General features: G+C 35.2%; 3 protein-coding genes across 5 annotated transcripts; 2 read left to right on the top strand and 1 right to left on the bottom strand.

Annotated features, from left to right (window-relative positions):
* Positions 1–532: 532 nt before the first annotated feature.
* Positions 533–3,856, bottom strand: LOC137014099 (uncharacterized). Of its 2 annotated transcripts, XM_067378243.1 has the most exons (3): positions 3,819–3,856; positions 3,448–3,526; positions 533–3,365 (listed from the first exon to the last, which is right to left on the bottom strand). In XM_067378243.1, exon 3 carries the CDS (start codon positions 3,356–3,358, stop codon positions 1,778–1,780), a length of 1,581 nt encoding a protein of 526 aa, XP_067234344.1. In that variant the 5' UTR covers positions 3,359–3,365; positions 3,448–3,526; positions 3,819–3,856; the 3' UTR covers positions 533–1,777. The 2 variants fall into 2 exon arrangements, with proteins under 2 accessions (XP_067234344.1, XP_067234345.1); XM_067378244.1 differs by having other exon boundaries at positions 533–3,526; positions 3,819–3,837.
* A 2,473-nt stretch (positions 3,857–6,329) lies between these two features.
* LOC137014204 (uncharacterized) lies at positions 6,330–9,043 on the top strand. Of its 2 annotated transcripts, XM_067378400.1 has the most exons (3): positions 6,330–6,347; positions 6,560–6,635; positions 6,750–9,043. In XM_067378400.1, the coding sequence occupies exon 3, from the start codon at positions 6,757–6,759 to the stop codon at positions 8,302–8,304; it is 1,548 nt and encodes a 515-aa protein (XP_067234501.1). In that variant the 5' UTR covers positions 6,330–6,347; positions 6,560–6,635; positions 6,750–6,756; the 3' UTR covers positions 8,305–9,043. The 2 variants fall into 2 exon arrangements, with proteins under 2 accessions (XP_067234501.1, XP_067234500.1); XM_067378399.1 differs by lacking the exon at positions 6,560–6,635 and having other exon boundaries at positions 6,334–6,347.
* A 3,696-nt stretch (positions 9,044–12,739) lies between these two features.
* Positions 12,740–16,060, top strand: LOC137014284 (uncharacterized). Its single transcript, XM_067378528.1, has 2 exons — positions 12,740–12,761; positions 14,067–16,060. The coding sequence occupies exon 2, from the start codon at positions 14,075–14,077 to the stop codon at positions 15,641–15,643; it is 1,569 nt and encodes a 522-aa protein (XP_067234629.1). The 5' UTR covers positions 12,740–12,761; positions 14,067–14,074; the 3' UTR covers positions 15,644–16,060.
* Positions 16,061–19,076: the final 3,016 nt, after the last annotated feature.

Raw genomic sequence — 19,076 nt, 5'->3', positions numbered from 1 at the left:
CACTGGAATATTTCTTCATTGGAAGGGCATTTGATACAAAGGCAAATAATGTGTATTTAGGAGTTTAATCAAAGGAATAATGCATTTTTCCTACTATGGTAGTAAATAGGGGGTGAGATCTGTTTGGTTACTGAGATTCTTCAAAATATCTTCCAGAACAAAGAAATTCATACAGGTTAGGAACAATTTGAGGGTGAGTAAATTATGACCGAATTTGCATTTTTTTTGGTGAACTATCCCTTTAAGCTTATAAATAACAAACCAACCACAGTTAGCACTGTGCAGCTGGTTAGAAGCACTGGTTATTGATGTTAAGAGTAGGGCTGAAACCATTAGTCAACATTATCGACAATGTTGATGAAAATTGTTTAGGTTTGTGTAAAAGCTGTTTAAACTTGTCTATCATTTATAGTAACGCTTTTACAAGGGATTGATGCTTGTAAGTTAGAAATAACTCACTCAAAAATGAAACTTTGTCATTGTATATTCACGCATCTGTTGTTCCATATATGATTTTTCTTAGAATGCAAACAGAGATGACAGCCTCAGTTACCAGTTTCATCACATCTTTTAATACAATAAAAGTGAATGGTAAATTAGACTAACAGGAGGAGGAGAGAACGTCAAGTAGGTAAAAGTATTTTTCAAATAAATGTTCTTTAAGTAATGCAGTGAATATGACCATAATTATGGGTAACACTTTTACCAAATTATGTAACAGAAAAAGCCTCAGTGACAAAAACACATATTTCAAGGCTTGTATAAAAATTGCTTATTAGTCTAAAAGCCATTTACATGTCCATATACATGTTTTGGAATAGTCAGTTAAAGGTGCAATATGTAATATTTTCTGTCCGCTAGAGGCCTATTCAAAACAAAGGCACAGCTTGATGACGGCCAAGTTTGAGCGTGGAATATTGGGACATGTGATCTTCATCTCCCATCCGGTGGAAAATAATTGGGATAGGACTAAGGAAGAAATCATGTTCATGGATGCGATTATTAACGTTACTGTAGTATGAAGCAGAGCAGGAGCGAGTGTTGTGGAGCTGAACGAGGAGCTGGAGCGATTGATCAACACACGCCTCACGATCAGCGGGACTTTTATTATGATACAGTCATCGGCACCGCTTCTGCTTTTCCGGTCATGAGTATGAGGTAACGCAGCTCTGTTTATCATATTAGATACATTTGAGTGTGTTGAAAATGATGTTATAACGTTACTCTGAGCGTTCACTCGGCGGCTGCTGTGAGACACTGTTACACACTAGATCGAATTTACAATATCATATTAAATGCTGGATGGCTTGTGTTGATAAATGGCATGCAATTCATTTTAATACGTAATGAAGGAGAAAATTCTGTACAATTTACAAATATTTGGAAACATTTGGGATATTGTAAGTACTCAAGTGAACAAAACGTATAACACTGACCTAGTGGTTTTTGGATATTTTACTGCAAAATTCTTACATATTGCACCTTTAACAGCTAATGATTTGCAATCGCATTAATCGTCTGAACAGTCGATTAATAGTTCCAATAATCATTAGATTATCGAAATAATCGTCACTCGCAGCCCTAGTTAAGAGGTTAAGCATTAATAACAAAGACCATTTACATACAATTCTTAAAGGTACAGTGCGGAAAAAAAGCGGACTTTTACAGGCTATGCAAAACTAAACTGCTTTTGGTGCGACAACCTTGCAAAACATTATCAGTGGACCTTAGGCATTTTTATACTGTAATTTTCATATTTCATAACATATCATTTTTATTATTTTTGCTGAAGTCTTTTTACGTATTTAAGTCCGCCAGTGTTGTCTTCTCCTGCTCTCTTCTTGATGTCTTCCAATTTTTTAGCTTTTTCAGGTTCATTAATTTCCTTCATCTTCTCAATCAGAAAATCAATGTGCAGGAGGGTGAGTAGAGAATCAGTATTGAGAGCGATCATCTCCAGAGTTTCCACAGAGTAGTAAGCTTCATTTAATAGCTTTTTTTTCTCTTTCTCTAGTTCTTGCAGTTCTTCTTCCAGCTTCTTGACCAAAGAAACACCATCCCCAATCTTCCCATCATACTCTTTCTTTAAATCTTCATATGTCCTCTTTTCTTTTTTTGTCTTTGCTACGTATATTTTTGCTTCTTTAACGTGTTTGCTGTAGTGGCATTTATTTGTGCACACTGTGCAATGACCTTTTTTCATCATACTGCACCATGAAAGCTTTCTGACCCACCAGCATCCTGGATAATGACAGTTCTCCTGACAGACGGTGCAACACATCGCCTCTTTGGTCAAGTGCCCATATTTTTGATTTATGGGAATCTTCTCCATATAGGAAACTTCAGCTTCATACTCAAAGTTCTTTTTGCCCTCTACATATTTCCTGTTCTTCTCCAGAGCATCTTGAGTCTGTTTCAGCTCATTTTGCTTTTGTTCCTTCACTTGAACACGCAGCTGTAGATTGGAGACATTTGCTTCCAACTGCTTTCGTTTCTGCAAAACTTCTTGAGTCATCTGCAAGGTTTTTGATTTCATGTTTTCAAGAAACTTAAAAAATCCCATCATTCCACTATGACTGAGATTCCATGATTTTTCCTGCATTTTTTCATATTCTTCCTCAAAGTCTTCTGACTGACAGTTATCAAAAAGGAAATACACTTGCTTTTTCTTGTCATTCACTGCACACTTGATTTTAGCGTCTTTAACAGCCTTCAGGGCATTTTGAGGTGGAGCTCCATTTGAGTGTGTGAAGAGCAAGACAATGTTTTCAGCAATATCTCTCCCAAATAAGGACAGAACTGCATCAAAAACATATTGTTGTCTTTCAGAGAGTTGATTCTGTGTTGCTTTAATCACCAGACACACTGCATGTATTTCATGGATCCCTTCTGCAGATTTACTTAGGCTATGTAAACTTATGGCAATCCTTTTATCAAGTTCAACTCCTCTAGTTTCTCCATATCCTGGCGTGTCAATGATTGTTAAATCTGTTGGACTCTCTTGTAGATAAAACTCATAAACAGTGACGATGGAGGTCTGACTGTGCACTGATTTTTGTTTACTCTGATCATCTGTGATCTCAAACCAAACCTTGTCTTCTCTCTGAACACCCAACATGTAGTTGACCATAGTGTTGATCAGGGTTGTTTTTCCTGTTCCTGTTTCTCCAACCATCAGGATGGTTTTATTGGGTTTCTTTAAGTCCCTCTCTCCAAAGGTCATTTTTCTGTATGGCTCAGATGGATCCAAATCATGTTTAATCAGTTTTAGACGGTATCGAGCAGGACTTCTTTGTTCAATTATGGTGCTTTTCTCGATTAATTCATTAATTTTTAACTCTTTGTCTGAACATGCCATGTTTTTCCTGTAATGTTAAACACAGAACATAATATCAACACAGATTCACACAAGTAATGGACCTATTGTTAGCATGTTTCTTGTCTTACTTTTTTGATGACAGTTGAATATTTTTAAAAAATGGTTTTCAAGCTGGTGAGTCTTCCAGGTTAACAAGCATTTTTGGTGCTAAATAAAATGCAAACATCACATTTTACAGAAACGGGGAGATTAATTGATGTACACAAATATTATTTTCTATAGGAATTTTAAATATCTCATACATTATGTATATATTTATTCATTTTAGAATATTAGCCAATGATCTAACAGTTCTATATTTAATATTTCACAAACCATTACAACACTAAAGAGCACAAGCAACTGTTAACATACGCATTAGATGTTATATTAATCTTAAAATATGGAAATCGTGATAGTAAACATGCTAAAATTCCATTTTAAAAATAGATATACTTACTGTTATAATGAAGCTTTCTTGTTGAACTGACTTGAAACATTTGCAGACAAATAGATCAACAGGTTTTTTTATACCGAGGGCAACTCCCTGATTATGGCCATGTGATTTAGAGGAAATTGGTCTTTTATGCTTATCATGGTATAGATAAAGGTATTATGAGAGTTCAAAGTTTATTGGCATTTGCAAAACAGTTTGATTCCTATAATAGAAAATATGCATTGATTGTGAATCTGCGTAGCCCTACATTACATCTGAAATAAGTTCTATCTGTTTTTTTTTTTTTTTTTTTTAATATGTGCATATAATAAAGGTGATTATGAATGTAAATTAACAGAAAATAATATAATAAAAAAGGTGTAATAATGTAATATATTCTTTTACTTATTTCACACATAAAAAATAGCCTATTTCTGAAACGTAACTAAAGCCGACAGAAAATGCTAATATTTTTATGTTGTCCCCACTCAATTCAAACAGCCATACCAGTGCCCAAAAATCCTCTGCAGTGTCTCACAATGACTTCCAACCCTGTTTCTCTTACTCCCATAATTGTGTTTTGATAAGATGGCCCTCTTCCCACCTGAATTAATTTATTTATTTCAGTTCTATTTTTAACATTGACATTCCATCCAAGCTGGCTGCCAGACTCACTCTTAGTATTAGCACCTCATATGCAACTGAAATTTGGACTTTTTTTTTTTTTACAGACCAATCTGTTCAGTGAAAATTTTGTACATTTTAAATTTAAATGCATAAATCTGGTGCAATCTGAGAGCAAAATTAAGTGACCTGATCAATGAATAATTTTTTTCTCTTGTAAACAATTTGTGCTCAAGTAATTTTATTTATTGGTGATGGTAGGGCACATTAGTCACGTACACAACATATAGTAGGCTAAAAGATAGTTCATAAGTGGTCAAACATGTAGAGTATACATTTAAACCATTAAAAATTTAGTAAAAGAGGTTACTTTTGTTGAATTAATTTATTAGTGGGAGCCTGTATCTATACATCTGTATTTGTTGAACTAATGGTCAATCTTTGATTTGTTAAACAATCCAGAATGCACTAAACACAACACTTCATTATAGAGAAAAATATCAAATTAATAAAAAATATATAATCATTAGCTGACCAATAAATAAATAAGTAAACTAGGTGAGTAGCCTATATAATTCAGCAGCAAAAATTATTCTAGCCTAATTCTTGGGGGGAAACAAAAAAAACTTTGCACAGTAATTTTATCAATCCAAATGTTAATAAAAAATTTAAAATTACTATTTGTATTCTTATATAATGAAAAAAAAAATTGTATTAGATTTATATGTAAATAATTATATGTATTTATATAAATGTAAGATTAAAAGATGCTTATTTTAAATGTATTGTGCAGCTTTTTTTTCAGCAGCAAAAAAACGCATATGCACATCCCGGGTGCAGAATGATGTGCTTGAAGCAATATCGAGTCAGAGCGCGCAGTTTTGCTGCGCATTGAAAATTTCACGGTACAAACAGAATCCCTGTATATCTGCATCTAACAGTTTATTAATCATATGCTTCTTCTCACTTTTTAAAATCCCAGTTATTGTGCGTGTGACGCAAATTCTTAATCCTTGTGTTGTGCGATCTAACAGACATCCTGTAGCCAATATGATGACAAAAAAACGACAATAAACTCCAGCAAGATTGTTATTTTATGCAAATCCACAGCCCTTTATCTACATATCAAGTATTATAATAGGAATATATCACATTGGATTACAGGCTCCATAACAACACATCCTCTATCCTCACACTGAACACTGGTGTACCCCAGGGCTATGTGCTGAGCCCTCTTCTTTTCTTCATCTTCACCTATTTCCGCAAAGCATGGATCTAACTCCATAATAAAGTATGCAGATGGGACCACAGTGGTAGACCTGAACCCATCTATCATATCAGTTGCACATGACAACTTACTTCACAGTGTTCTTCTGTTATACTTAAATACTTATTCTATGCACCTGTTTATTTACCCTGCACATATCTACCAGAGCATCTTCTGTATATACAGATTTCTGCATCTTATATGCAATTTATCATAAATTATATAGTACTTTTTTTTTTTTAATCTCATATTTATACTTCTTGCTGCAGTTATTTACACGTCTAATAGTAATAAAATGTCTGTTTTCACAGAATTATGGGAGCGTGTGCTTTGTATTTCATAAGATCAAAACATTTTACTATCCTTCTTAGCATTTTGTCGATTTACCTGGTGTTTATTCCTTAAAGGGATAGTTCGCTTACAAGATAAGGTGTGAAGTGGTGTGCGAACATGCACTAAACGGTATATAAACTTTAATCTCCTTTTTTATTGTTGTTTAGCAGAGTCAGTTTACCTTTATCTCTACCATGATGTGACCATGTGCATAAATGGCCTGTTTTCCTTTAAATCACATGGCCATAATAAAGGTGTTGCCCTCAGTATAAAAACACCTGTTGGTCTATTTTTCTGCAAGTGTTGAACAAGGAAGCTACGTTAAAACTGTAAGTAGATCCATTTTAAAACTGAATTATTGTCTGATTTCAGTCAAGATCTCTCTATATATATCATTAATATTTAAAATGAATGCATATACATATGTATATATAATGTATGAGATTTACTTTTCCCATGGAAATAATATTTGTGTACATCAAGCCATATCCCTGTTTTTAAAACAAAGTTTTGTGTGAAGGAAATAATTTTATTTTGTTAGCAACAAAATGCTTGGTAACCTGGAAGCTTGGTAACCAGCTTGAAAATCATTTGTGAAAAATTCTGTCACCAGAAGAGTAAGACAAATGTTTTCTCATTGAACTAAACAAGCAACAAACCATCACACATGTACTGCATTAACACATGATAAATGCAATCTGTGTTATTTTGTTTTGTGTTTAACATTACAGGAAAAACATGGCGAGTTTAGACGAAGATTTGTGCAAAATTAAAGATCTCATAGAGAAAAGCACCATAATTGAAGAAAGAAATCCTGCTCGATACCATCTAAAACTGATTACACACCATTTCAATCAATATAGAAAAATGACCTTTGGGGAGAGAGACTCAAAGAAACCCCATAAAATCATTCTGATGGTGGGAGAAACAGGAACAGGAAAAACAACCCTGATCAATGTGATGATCAACTACATGTTGGGTGTTCAGAGAGAAGACAAGGTTTGGTTTGAGATCACAGATGATCAGAGTAAAGATCACAGCCCGACAACCATCATCACTGTTTATGGTGTTTATGACCAAAATAGTCCAGATGATTTAACAATCATTGACACACCAGGATATGGAAATACCCGTGGTATCAGCTTTGACAAAGAGATTGCCATGAATTTGCTTCGCTTGTCTGAAGATCTCCATGAAATAGATGCAGTGTGTTTAGTTATTGACGCATCTCAAACTCGACTCTCTGACAGACAAATATACATATTTGATGCTGTTCAGTCTTTATTTGGAAGAGATATTGCTGAAAACATTGTCCTGCTCTTCACACACTCATCTGGAGCTCACCCTAAAAATGTCCTGACGGCTGTTAAAGAGGCTAAAATCAAGTGTGCAGTGAATGACAAGAAGCCAGTGTATTTCCTGTTTGACAACTGTCAATCAGACGCTGCTAATGAAGAATATGAAACAATCCAGGAACAATCATGGAAACTCAGTCATAGTGGAATGATAAGATTTTTCAAGTTTCTTGAAAACATAAAACCAAAAACCTTGCAGATGACTCAAGAAGTTTTGCAGAAACGAAAGCAGTTGGAAGCAAATGTCTCCAATCTACAGCTACGTGTTCAAGTGACCGAACAAAAGCAAAATGAGCTGAAACAGACTCAAGAAGCTCTGGAGAAGAACAGGAAATATGTAGAGGACAATAATGACTTTGAGTATGAAGTTGAAGTTTCCTATAAGGAGAAGATTCCCATAAATCCAAAATTTTGGCACTTGACCAAAAAGGCAACATGTTGCACCGTCTGTCAGGAGAACTGTCATTATCCAGGATGCTGGTGGGTCAGAAATCTCTCACGGTGCAGTATGATGAGAAATAATCACTGTACAGTGTGCACAAATAAATGTCACTACAGCACACACGTCAAAGAAGCAAAAATATATGTGACAAAGACAAAGATGGTAAAGAAAACGCATAAAGACCTAAAGAAACAATATGATAAAAAAATTAGGAATGGTGTGTCTTTGGTGAGCAAGCTGGAAGAAGAACTGCAAGAATTAGAGAAAGAGAAAATAAAGCTGGTGAATAAAGCATTTCACCGCGTGGAAGCTCTGGAGAAGATCGCACTCAATGCTGATTCTCTACTCACACTCTTGCATGTTGATTTTCTGATTGATAATTTGAAGGAAGCAAATGAACCCCAAAAGGCAGAAACACTGGAAAACATCAAGAAGAGAGCAGGAGAAGGAAAACAAAGAGCACTGGGATACATAAGATGTTTCATATAAACAATTCCATAAATCCATTTGAACTAGGGCTGTCAAAATATTTAACACAATTAACCCAGCTTCCATTTTTATCTTCAACCTTTGGCAGCACGCTATCATTCATTCAAGTGCTATTAAACCATTCAAACACGATAAGTAAAATAAAGAACTTAAGTCTGTACAACCTTTGTAGGTTCAGCACTGCAGTCAGATATCTCTTTCCACTGAATTAAGACAAAAATAATAAAAGTAAATAAATTGATAAATTACTCAATTTTGTTAACTGTTTCTTCATTGACTCTGTATGGAGGCAACAGAATTGTACCAGTACTGTAGGTGGTGACAAATACATGATTTTGAGTAACATTCACAAAATGGCAGAGTACACTGAATGCTGCATGTTATATATGTGTGAGGAAGATATTAAAAATTATATTGATCTTGATGGTTTCAGTGAGCTTTGTTCTTCCAGCATTTTTTGATCAATGTCATCTGGGTATTTTATTCGTACTCAGTGTAGTAATTATTAGTGTACATATTGTCAGAAGTATGTTCACTTACATAGGTAATGTTTTTTTTGAGACAAGGATAAAACAAAATTCATTTACATGTGTTTATATTAGCTATTCATCATGTTTTTACAGGTTTCAGAGTGCAAGGTTTTGAAAATGATGCCTTTACTGTCTCCATGTAAACAAAAAAAAATGAGAATATGTGAATATGGTGATGTTATTTATTTATTTTTTTTATTTATCGAGTTTGTGACTTAAGTATTGTAATTTATGCTTCTGAATATAGTATAGCAGTGTAACCAATAATATACAATATACAGTACCGTTCAAGGCCTGACCCTTTTGTTATTTTAACGATATACTGTAGATAACAGAGAGAGATATATGGATTGTGGGAGTTTGTTCTTCAAGCAAGGCAAAAATGGACACAATTGATCTCTATCTACAAACAGGTGCACTGTATTAGCATAAATAAAAAGTGTTTCTGTTGCTACATGAAAACTTCTGAAATGTCTGTGAATTTGACAAAAAATGCATTTAATCCACTTCACTGCATAAAAATTATCAAATCTGGTAATATCTGGCCATGGTAAACTGCTGTGTAATTTTGGGTTTTCTGGATGTATGCAGAAAATATACTCAAACCAAAATGAATTCAGACACCTTGAACATTTCATTCATTTGTACAGTTTATTCACTATAGTTTAAAAAATGATAATAAATATGACAATCTCAGAGTTAAACTATTAGAAAATATTAATCTTAATGAAGTCAGATGACACTTAAGCAAAACATGGTCAGGTCAAAGTGTCTGAATAATTTTTGGTTCCAAATTTGTATCAGTTTTACTGATATTCCACTGAATGAAGAATTTTTGGGTATAATATGTCACAGTTTACTTTATTTGGCTATCCTCACTTACATAAATGTACAATAGTGTCCTGCATCAACTAGTAAAAATATATCAAAAATGTTACACAGAACATTACATATATAGAAATACCCAGATACTTGCTGTGTTTTCAGATGTAGGGAGGGGGTATACCAGGGAAGTTTCACTAAACTGCCTTAAAATAACACTGGACTCTAATATAGCTTTAACATTTTTGACAGAGCCATTACAGAATGTATCTATGTGTGATTTATAATTTGAATCCTCTCTCCCCAACTTCTGTCTTTCTTTCCATATTATTTCACAGACATTAAGACATTAGAAAAGTGTTTTTTCTAGCTGTATCTCTACAAATAATCATTAATACCCAAAAAAGTCAATGTGCGTTATGACGTATATTTTTTTCCTGGGCAATAACAGTGAAACTGTTCAATGGTTATGTTTAGTCAAAACTAGAAAGGAGTATTTATATATGAATAATTCTAAACTACATATACATAAACAATCATCCTTACAAAATATATTTCCTCTGAGAACTATTTTATGTAAAAAGAGTGTCAAACATCCCTGGTTGCTCATATATCTAACTCTTCATAAATGATCCCCTCCCATCACACACACCCCACCCCCTGTTGCAAAGACTTTTGTGTTTTAACTGATCTCCGGTTGGTCACTCTTCTTGAGGAGTCCTTTCAAACACATTAACAGCTACTGGCTGAAACGTTGTAAGCCTGCACAGTTCTGAGAAGAATCCCCTTCAACATCATGCACAAATAAGGTAAGACTGATTATTTTTATTATATAAAACTAATATATCAAATACTGTATTTTCTCTGATAATCTTTCCTCTTTTCCACAGTATCCTACATACAAGATGGGGTCAACTCAACTTCTGAGATTATAAACACTGTAACAAATTCAGAGGGTTGTTGCATTCTTTTAATATCCATTTTTGCATTGTTTTACCTATCCAGTTATAATTTAATTCGGAGCCTACCCTCGATGTATGGACAGGGACTGGCCTGGTGGTGGTGGGGAGGATGGGAGTGAACGCCGGCAATGGTATCTGCGAACGCAATAGTGGGTGGGAACAGAATGTATATCCTCAGGTGACGTGTAATGATTGGTTAGATAACGAGCAATGACGTGCATTAGAGTCTTCCGGGTAGAACTTCCGCTAAAGTTCCCATTTCTTAGTTTCATTCCAGAAAGGCCCAGATTCCGAAAAAATCCAGATTTGCAACACGAAATTTACACGATTGTAACTCCTTTTAAATAGGCTGTAGTGAGTATTGTCAGTGGTATTTTGCAGTTGTTGGAGACAAGGTCAACAAAGACAATCACAGAAAGAGCATTGTGGAGGACAGAAATGATGGAGCTCAATGTAAAATGAGGAAGATGATGTGGATTCATGCAGTCTGCTGGGACACATCATCTCGTGTTATTTTCAGTTATTGGTTAAACTATATTTTTTATATCTGCCCACCTGGCCTGCAACCAATCTAATCAACCTCCATGAAGTTGGCATCCTATAAAATGAAATAATCCCTAAAACTATGCTGTTCATTTGTGCCATTGATTGATTTGTGCCGCAAAAAAAAAAAAAAAAAAAAGTTTGGTGTTTGAGATTATTTTATTGGTTGTATGATGTCACTCTCCACCCCCTGTCGTTCAAATCACTCCAAACTGGTGACGTTAGTTTGTGCTTGGTTTGTGCCATTAAAACGAACACTATTTTCCTTCTGCAGATACAGCAAATTTATCTGCCCCATTTCATCCAAATTGCACCAAACCGGTATTGTTCATTTGTGCTCAATTGTGCCGGTTTGTGTCGTTAACACAAAGACTGTATCTATTTCTCCTCCATAGAAATAATAAAAAAAATAATAATAATTCAGGAGCTGTAACACCACTCTCCACCCCATGCCGTCCAAATTGCTTCAAATTGGTGTAATTCATTTGTGCTCAATTTGTACTGTTAAAACCTGTAACCCTTCTTAAATGTCATTATCCACCAAATTGCTCCATTAAGTGATGACCTCTTTTAAATATGACTGACTCCATAACCTGCCAATAAACAAAAAGTGCACAGTTCTGATAATATTTTATCATCCAAATGAATTATATTCATTATCTTTAGAAATAAAGTCATGTGTTTTATGCAAGGCATCAGGCGTTTCAATCACGTGAAAAGACAGACGTGACACTCGTTTAGGTGACTCACATTGCATCACTGTATGTTGTTTTGCATTAAATAAAATTATTTAAAGCACAGTAATGATTTTATAGATGAAATAAAACATATACAAAACTTGTAGATAAGTACCACCTTGCTTTTGTAGGAAATACTTCTTCATAAACTTTTACTAATAATTGTGTCGACTTGTATTGCTTCTGAACGCAAGAATTCAAAGAGTAAACATTTAACGGGAGTATGTTACTTAGGGATTCATTGAAGGATTCAGCGTGTTGTAGGCAGCGGTTAAAGGCTGCAAAGAATCGTAAATATGGAGAGAACACTGAGATGGAAAATGTGAAAAGCCTCTGTATAGTCAACATTTCAAAATTTCATTTTCCCCCAATCCCTGAAGAAAAACGCAGTCACGTACAGGAAAGAAAGCTGTTACCATACTGTCCCATTTCTAACATTAATGCTGTTGATAGAGTAGACAATGTGTAGACTGTACTGTATAGAATTTTCAGTGATAAGGAAACTTCTATCAATCAATTTCTATCATTTTAGGATAATTTTTGTAAGTTTGAATATAGATAAATATCTGTTATGTGATCAGGGCAGAACTCATCTTTGTTTTTTATGATAAACATCTTGCAGGTTCAGTGAGGTGGTGTGCGAACATTCACTAAACTGTATATAAACTTTGATCTCGTTTTTTGTTGTTTAGCAGTCAGTCTACCTTTATCTCTACCATAATGTGACCATGTGCATAAATGGTCTATGTTCCTCTAAATCACATGACCATAATAAAGGTGTTGCCCTCAGTATAAAAACACCTGTTGATCTATTTGTCTTCAAGTGTTTCAAGTCAGTTGAACAAGGAAGCTTCATTTAAACAGTAAGTAGATCCATTTAAAACTGAATTATTGTATACTTGTTTACTGTTAATATCTCTGCATAAAATTAATGAAGGACATTATGCTTTATACACAATGATATATGAGGAAACTATGTAAAGTGCACAGCATAAATGAGTAAACCCCCTCTGAAATTTTTTTCAATGACATTGACGATATGCATTCTCTGAAGGAAAAAAAAACCTTCTGTGGATTGTATTGGGTGTATTTCACGCAGTCTTAACACGTTTGAGCACCTGTAGGGGATTCTGTAGAGGCGAGTTGAGCAACACTCCCCATTAAAGGTGCTAAAGAGGATGTTTTGTTTTATACATTTTTGCAATATTACTTGAAACTGTCTTTACTAACTGATAAAAGACTATTTATTAGGTGCACTGAAAGGAATATTAATATACATCATCTGTGCATGAGGTAGGGCCTTAAAAACATCAGCCAATCTTTTACGCGATCATCGCGTAAACGATTGGCCCTCTGGCTTGTCAATCACTGCCGTGACGTTCCTTGTGAGAGACGAGCGCAGCTGCGCGCTCTAGTAACTTTCCACACTCCACAGGCACTGCATGCAATGTTTTTGTCAGGAGACAGGAGTAACAACTGCAGATTATTAGTTACCTGCGGTGAGTCCGACATAATGAATCCACTAACACGACACAGTGAATGCCGGTGGTAAACACTCGTGTTCCAATATTCGTGCACGAGTTTTGGGAAGCGTTCTCTCGAAATGAGCTGTGAAGGAGGGGTGTTGTTCTTACGCATGTGCTCATTTCAAAAACTCACTAACAGTCTTTGGTTTATCAGTCGACGAAAAGATCCTCTTTAGTACCTTTAAAGATCACGGCATTTAAGGTGGTCACAGATGTGACAATTTGTCATTATACACTCCGTGCCAAGAAGGGTCAGCACTATGGTCAAACAAAATTTGCTAATTTACTTATTTTATGGATATTATTTCACTGTTTTTATTAAGTATATGTTTAATACATTTTGGTTTTGCCATCTGTCCATTTTTAGTGATCATTAAGAAAATACATATTTTGTGTTCACCAGGGGTGTACTCATTTATGCTGTGCATTATATATGTTAACAGTTTGTGCTGTTCAGTCTATAGTGATCATATAATGTTGTGATGGTTTGTGAAATCTTAAATATAAAACTCTGTAAGATCATTGGCTAATATTCCAAATGAATAAATATTCAGTTTAATGTATGAGATATTTAAATTTCCAATGGGAATAATGTTTGTGTACATCAATCCATCTCCCTGTTTCTGTGTTTAACAATTACAGGAAAAAACATGGAGAGTTCAGACAAAGAGTTGTGTAAATTTAATGAACTCATCAAGAAAAGCACCATAATTGACGAAAGAAGTCCTGCTCGATACCGGCTAAAACTGATTAAACATGATTTGGATCCATCTGAGCCATACAGAAAAATGACCTTTGGGGAGAGAGACTCAAAGAAACCCCATAAAATCATTCTGATGGTGGGAGAAACAGGAACAGGAAAAACAACCCTGATCAATGTGATGATCAACTACATGTTGGGTGTTCAGAGAGAAGACAAGGTTTGGTTTGAGATCACAGATGATCAGATTAAAGATCACAGCCCGACAACCATCATCACTGTTTATGGTGTTTATGACCAAAATAGTCCAGATGATTTAACAATCATTGACACACCAGGATATGGAAATACCTGTGGTATCAGCTTTGACAAAGAGATTGCCATGAATTTGCTTCGCTTGTCTGAAGATCTCCATGAAATAGATGCAGTGTGTTTAGTTATTGACGCATCTCAAACTCGACTCTCTGACAGACAAATATACATATTTGATGCTGTTCAGTCTTTATTTGGAAGAGATATTGCTGAAAACATTGTCTTGCTCTTCACACACTCAACTGGTACTCCTCCTAAAAATGCCCTGATGGCTGTTGATGCTAAAATCAAGTGTGCAGTGAATGATGAGAATCAGCCAGTGTTTTTCCTGTTTGACAACTGTCAATCAGACGCTGCTAATGAAGAATATGAAACAATCCAGGAACAATCATGGAAACTCAGTCATAGTGGAATAACAAGGCTTTTCAAGTTTTTTGAAAACATAAAACCAAAAACCTTGCAGATGACTCAAGAAGTTTTGCAGAAACGAAAGCAGTTAGAAGCAAATGTCTCCAATCTACAGCTACGTGTTCAAGTGACCGAACAAAAGCAAAATGAGCTGAAACAGACTCAAGAAGTTTTGGAGAAGAACAGGAAATATGTAGAGGACAATAATGACTTTGAGTATGAAGCTGAAGTTTCCTATAAGGAGAAGATTCACATCAATTCAGAGTTTTGGCACTTGACCAAAGAGGCAACATGCTGCACCGTCTGTCAGGAGAACTGTCATTATCCAGGATGCTGGTGGGTCAGAAATCTCTCACGGTGCAGTATGATGAGAAATAATCACTGTACAGTGTGCACAAATAAATGCCACTACAGCACACACGTCAAAGAAGCAAAAATATATGTGACAAAGACAAAGAAGAAGAAGAGGACATATGTAGACTTAAAAAACGAATATGATGGGAAGATTGGAGACTGTGTGTCTTTGGTCAAGAAGCTGGAAGAAGAACTGCAAGAATTAGAGAAAGAGAAAATAAAGCTAGTGTTTGAAGCTTTTCACTGTGTGGATACTCTGCAGATGATCGCACTCAATGCTGATTCTCTATTCACACTCCTGCATGTTGACTTTCTGATTGAGAAGATGAAGGAAATTAAGGAGCCTGAAAAGGCTGAAATACTGGAGAACATCAAGAAGAGAGCAGGAGAAGAAAATACTGGAGCACTGGGATACATAACATGTTTCATAAAAACATTTTCATAAATAAAAAAAATCAACTGGAAAATGCTTTAAAAACAGCATCTTTAAATAAGATCAGTACTGATTGAATTTAATGATTGTAATTGCAATTTCATGCAATAATACAAAGGAAAACTAAGTGTTTCAAATCAAATTGTTGTACTGAGTAGGACTTTAAAATATCTACAGTGAATTAGTCAAAGATCAGAGGCTTTCCATTTTAAAATTAATTACATATCATGCTAATTACTCAGTCAAATTAATCTGTCTCATCAACATTTAGAGACAATAAATGAATGTCAATAAAATATATATTTTTTGTTAAACTTCAAAGCATTTTCATAAAGTATAGCCCTATAGCCATTAATTAGAGGTGTGTTCGACTCCATGTGGCACTATAGATAGATAGAGATATACTGTATGTATATGTCCCTTTGTGATCTCCTGACATAACTAAAAGAATATTCTCATTTAATGTTCTTAATAAAAACTCCTATTTAAAGTTTCAATATGTAATTGTTTACTTGTAACATCCAGTGAAGATATGTTGAACATGTTACTGTTTTTACAGACACCGGCACTTGATAACAGTTCAGTCAATAAAAACTTAATGATGGAAGCATTGATGTCATGCTGTAACTTATGAGAAATTATTTTCATTTGTTACAGTCAGACAAGCACAGGATACAGGGCTGCCAACTTTTGAGTTTAGCTTTGAGTGAGAATTATGGGGCTGGAGGCTTTCCTGAGGTAAATGTAATGTTACATGACATCTCCAGTTGTTTCATTGACATCTTTTGGAGGTTGAAACACTGATTGATCGACTAATGGAACCACTATTTACTGCTATGGTGACTTCAAATGAAACACATTAGCGTTAAACCCCTGTTAATTCTCAATAACAACTTTTGTAGATGTCTAACATAAATAAAGTCAGTCTGGTTAGTAATAAGTGAAGCTGGTAATGCTGTTTGTGGAGTTGTTTAATCAGATCTTCAGAGATTTAATGTATTTTATCTTCAGTTGAATTCCTCTAAGGCTGTGGCTGAAGTCAGTTGTAGTTCTTGTGTTTTTGCTCAGCTCTTTTTCTGTTGTCTTCTTTCCTTCAGTGATTCTGCTTGTTAACAGCTTATTAAGGCTGACATGACTCTATACTTAATATACACAGATTTTGTGGCTCAGGTAAGTTTTGATTTATTTCTTTGCTCTTGGCTGACATGTGGCATTGCTGTGGCCTGCTTGTGGCTCAGATCTGGCAAACAGAAACGGCCCACACAAGGACCATAATTCATTGCAGCATGTGGGCCAGATCATCATGCCACATGTGCCAGATGTGGGCCGACACAATTTTGCTATGTGTCAAGTGTAGATGATAAACACTTGATTCTGACATGGGAGTGTTCAACATCAAACTCACAAATATAAATAAAACACCAAACCAATAAATAAATATAATGAAGATAAATAATTATTTTCAAAAATCTGTATGACAGAAAAACTGTAAGTAGTGGATTTATTAATGAAATGTCTAACCTAAAGTTCATAAGGGGACAAATGTTCCAAAGAGTTCTGCTGTCACAGAGACAAACTCCGTGATTCCCTCCTCTGACCATCAGAGGGAGCCCTCGCCCGAATACTAACACACACATACACATTCACACTACATTACCCACAAGCCCATGCCTTGGACTGATTACCCCACCAGCTGTTGCCCATAACCCGGACTATAAAAGACTCTTATTCACACTCATGCATCGTGAAGTCTTGTATTGCCACAGTGTACATTTCTGAGCGTTAGTCCCCTGTTGATTATCTGTTGCTGAACCTGCTGTATCCCATTTACGATTCTCTGCTGCCTGCCTTTGACCCTTTCCTTGTCTACTGATCTGTGAGCGATATCTGCCTGTCCTGACCTCTGCCTGTATACTGACCACATATCTGCCTGCCCCCTGCTGTCCTGTTTGCCCCTGATTGACCCTGGCTGTCTTACTACGCTCTGTTATAATAAAGCATGCAAATGGATCCCAGTCTTTGTGATGAATCATTACATCTGCCAATAAAGAGGTCTTTTGAACTCCAATGTTCTTCAGATTTTTCATTGGCAGAACTCTTTGGAGAAACTCTAAGAATCTTTTAAGAAAGAGCAGCTCTGAAGAATGTACAAAATGGAGCCCATAAGTTCCTACATAAACTTTATACACTGTCGGGAACTAAAATGGTATAAAACTAAGTATCTTTTAATTTTTACAGTGCAAGGTCTGCTTCCCCCCATTGTCCAACCAGAGCTACAGTACTGTAATATAATCTGTTATGAAAACTGTATATTAAGAAACAGTTTAAAATGTGTTAGTATTTGTCTTTACCTTAATACTTTCTGTAATTTATGCTGATTACAGTAGGACTGTGCAAAGTTCAAAACTTTTGTCAGTTTCACTGAAAAAGGCATTCAGTGTATCAGGTCTTGGAACTTGGTTTGGATTGTTCTGAGAGCCACTTAAGGCTATAAAGTTTGAATTAGATTAACAATAATGTAGTTTAAAATAGAGTGTTCAGTCAATTATTTTTATGGTTTTGAATTTGTAGTTATAGCTTTAAGAAATGTGTTAGAGGTGAATTTATTGATACAAGTGAGATACAAGTGATATTTCATATTCTCTCTGCATATTCTCATTCACTAAAGACACATTTTTGCATAATTTTAAGGACAATCCATGAAGCGAATAAAAATGAGGCCCATAAATATCACAATGACTCCAGATTTATCTGGGTCAGTGCATGCTGTGTGCACAGCAGAGGTGGGACAAAGTCATTGTTATGCAAGTCACAAGTAAGTCTCAAGTCTTTGCCCTCGAGTCCCGAGTCAAGTCGAGTCAAAGATGAGGCAAGTCCTGAGTCGAGTCAAAAGTCAAAGCCAACAAGTCTCAAGTCGAGTCCAAAGTCCTACCATTTTAGTTTCGAGTCATTTCAAGTCCTCTTACCACAGAAATAAAATTTATACAAATCATGTATGTCTGTAAGATTTGTATTTATTTAAACCTCTTTTTATACAATGACATTAATCAAATACAGTAAAAAAACATAACATTTTAATTTTCACAAAAAATAGGGGTGCTAGGGGAGCCATGGCAAGTTGGCATGAAAAGTACAGCAAAACAAAATAATTGAATGAATTAAATAACTAAAGTAAACCAAATTAAACCAAAAATAAGCTAAACAATATTCCCATTAGTTAATATTATTATTCAAACGAAGTAAAAACGATTGAGCCTATTTTGCCGACGTTTTGCACTGGGTGGGGGGGGGGGGGGCAGCTTCACGCAGTGATTGACAGGGCGGGATGGGCACATGATCGGCTCAAAATGCATTTTCAAATTGCACATTGAATTTTGCTACATTCATTGTGGGACACTTAATGGAAATGCAATCACAAGTGTCTTACCTGTGACTGTGAGTGTAA

Source organism: Chanodichthys erythropterus, chromosome 23 (assembly GCF_024489055.1).
Source record: "Chanodichthys erythropterus isolate Z2021 chromosome 23, ASM2448905v1, whole genome shotgun sequence".
NCBI lineage: Eukaryota > Metazoa > Chordata > Actinopteri > Cypriniformes > Xenocyprididae > Chanodichthys > Chanodichthys erythropterus.
Note: the sequence above shows the minus strand (reverse complement) of the source record. Positions and strands in the feature narration are given on the sequence as shown.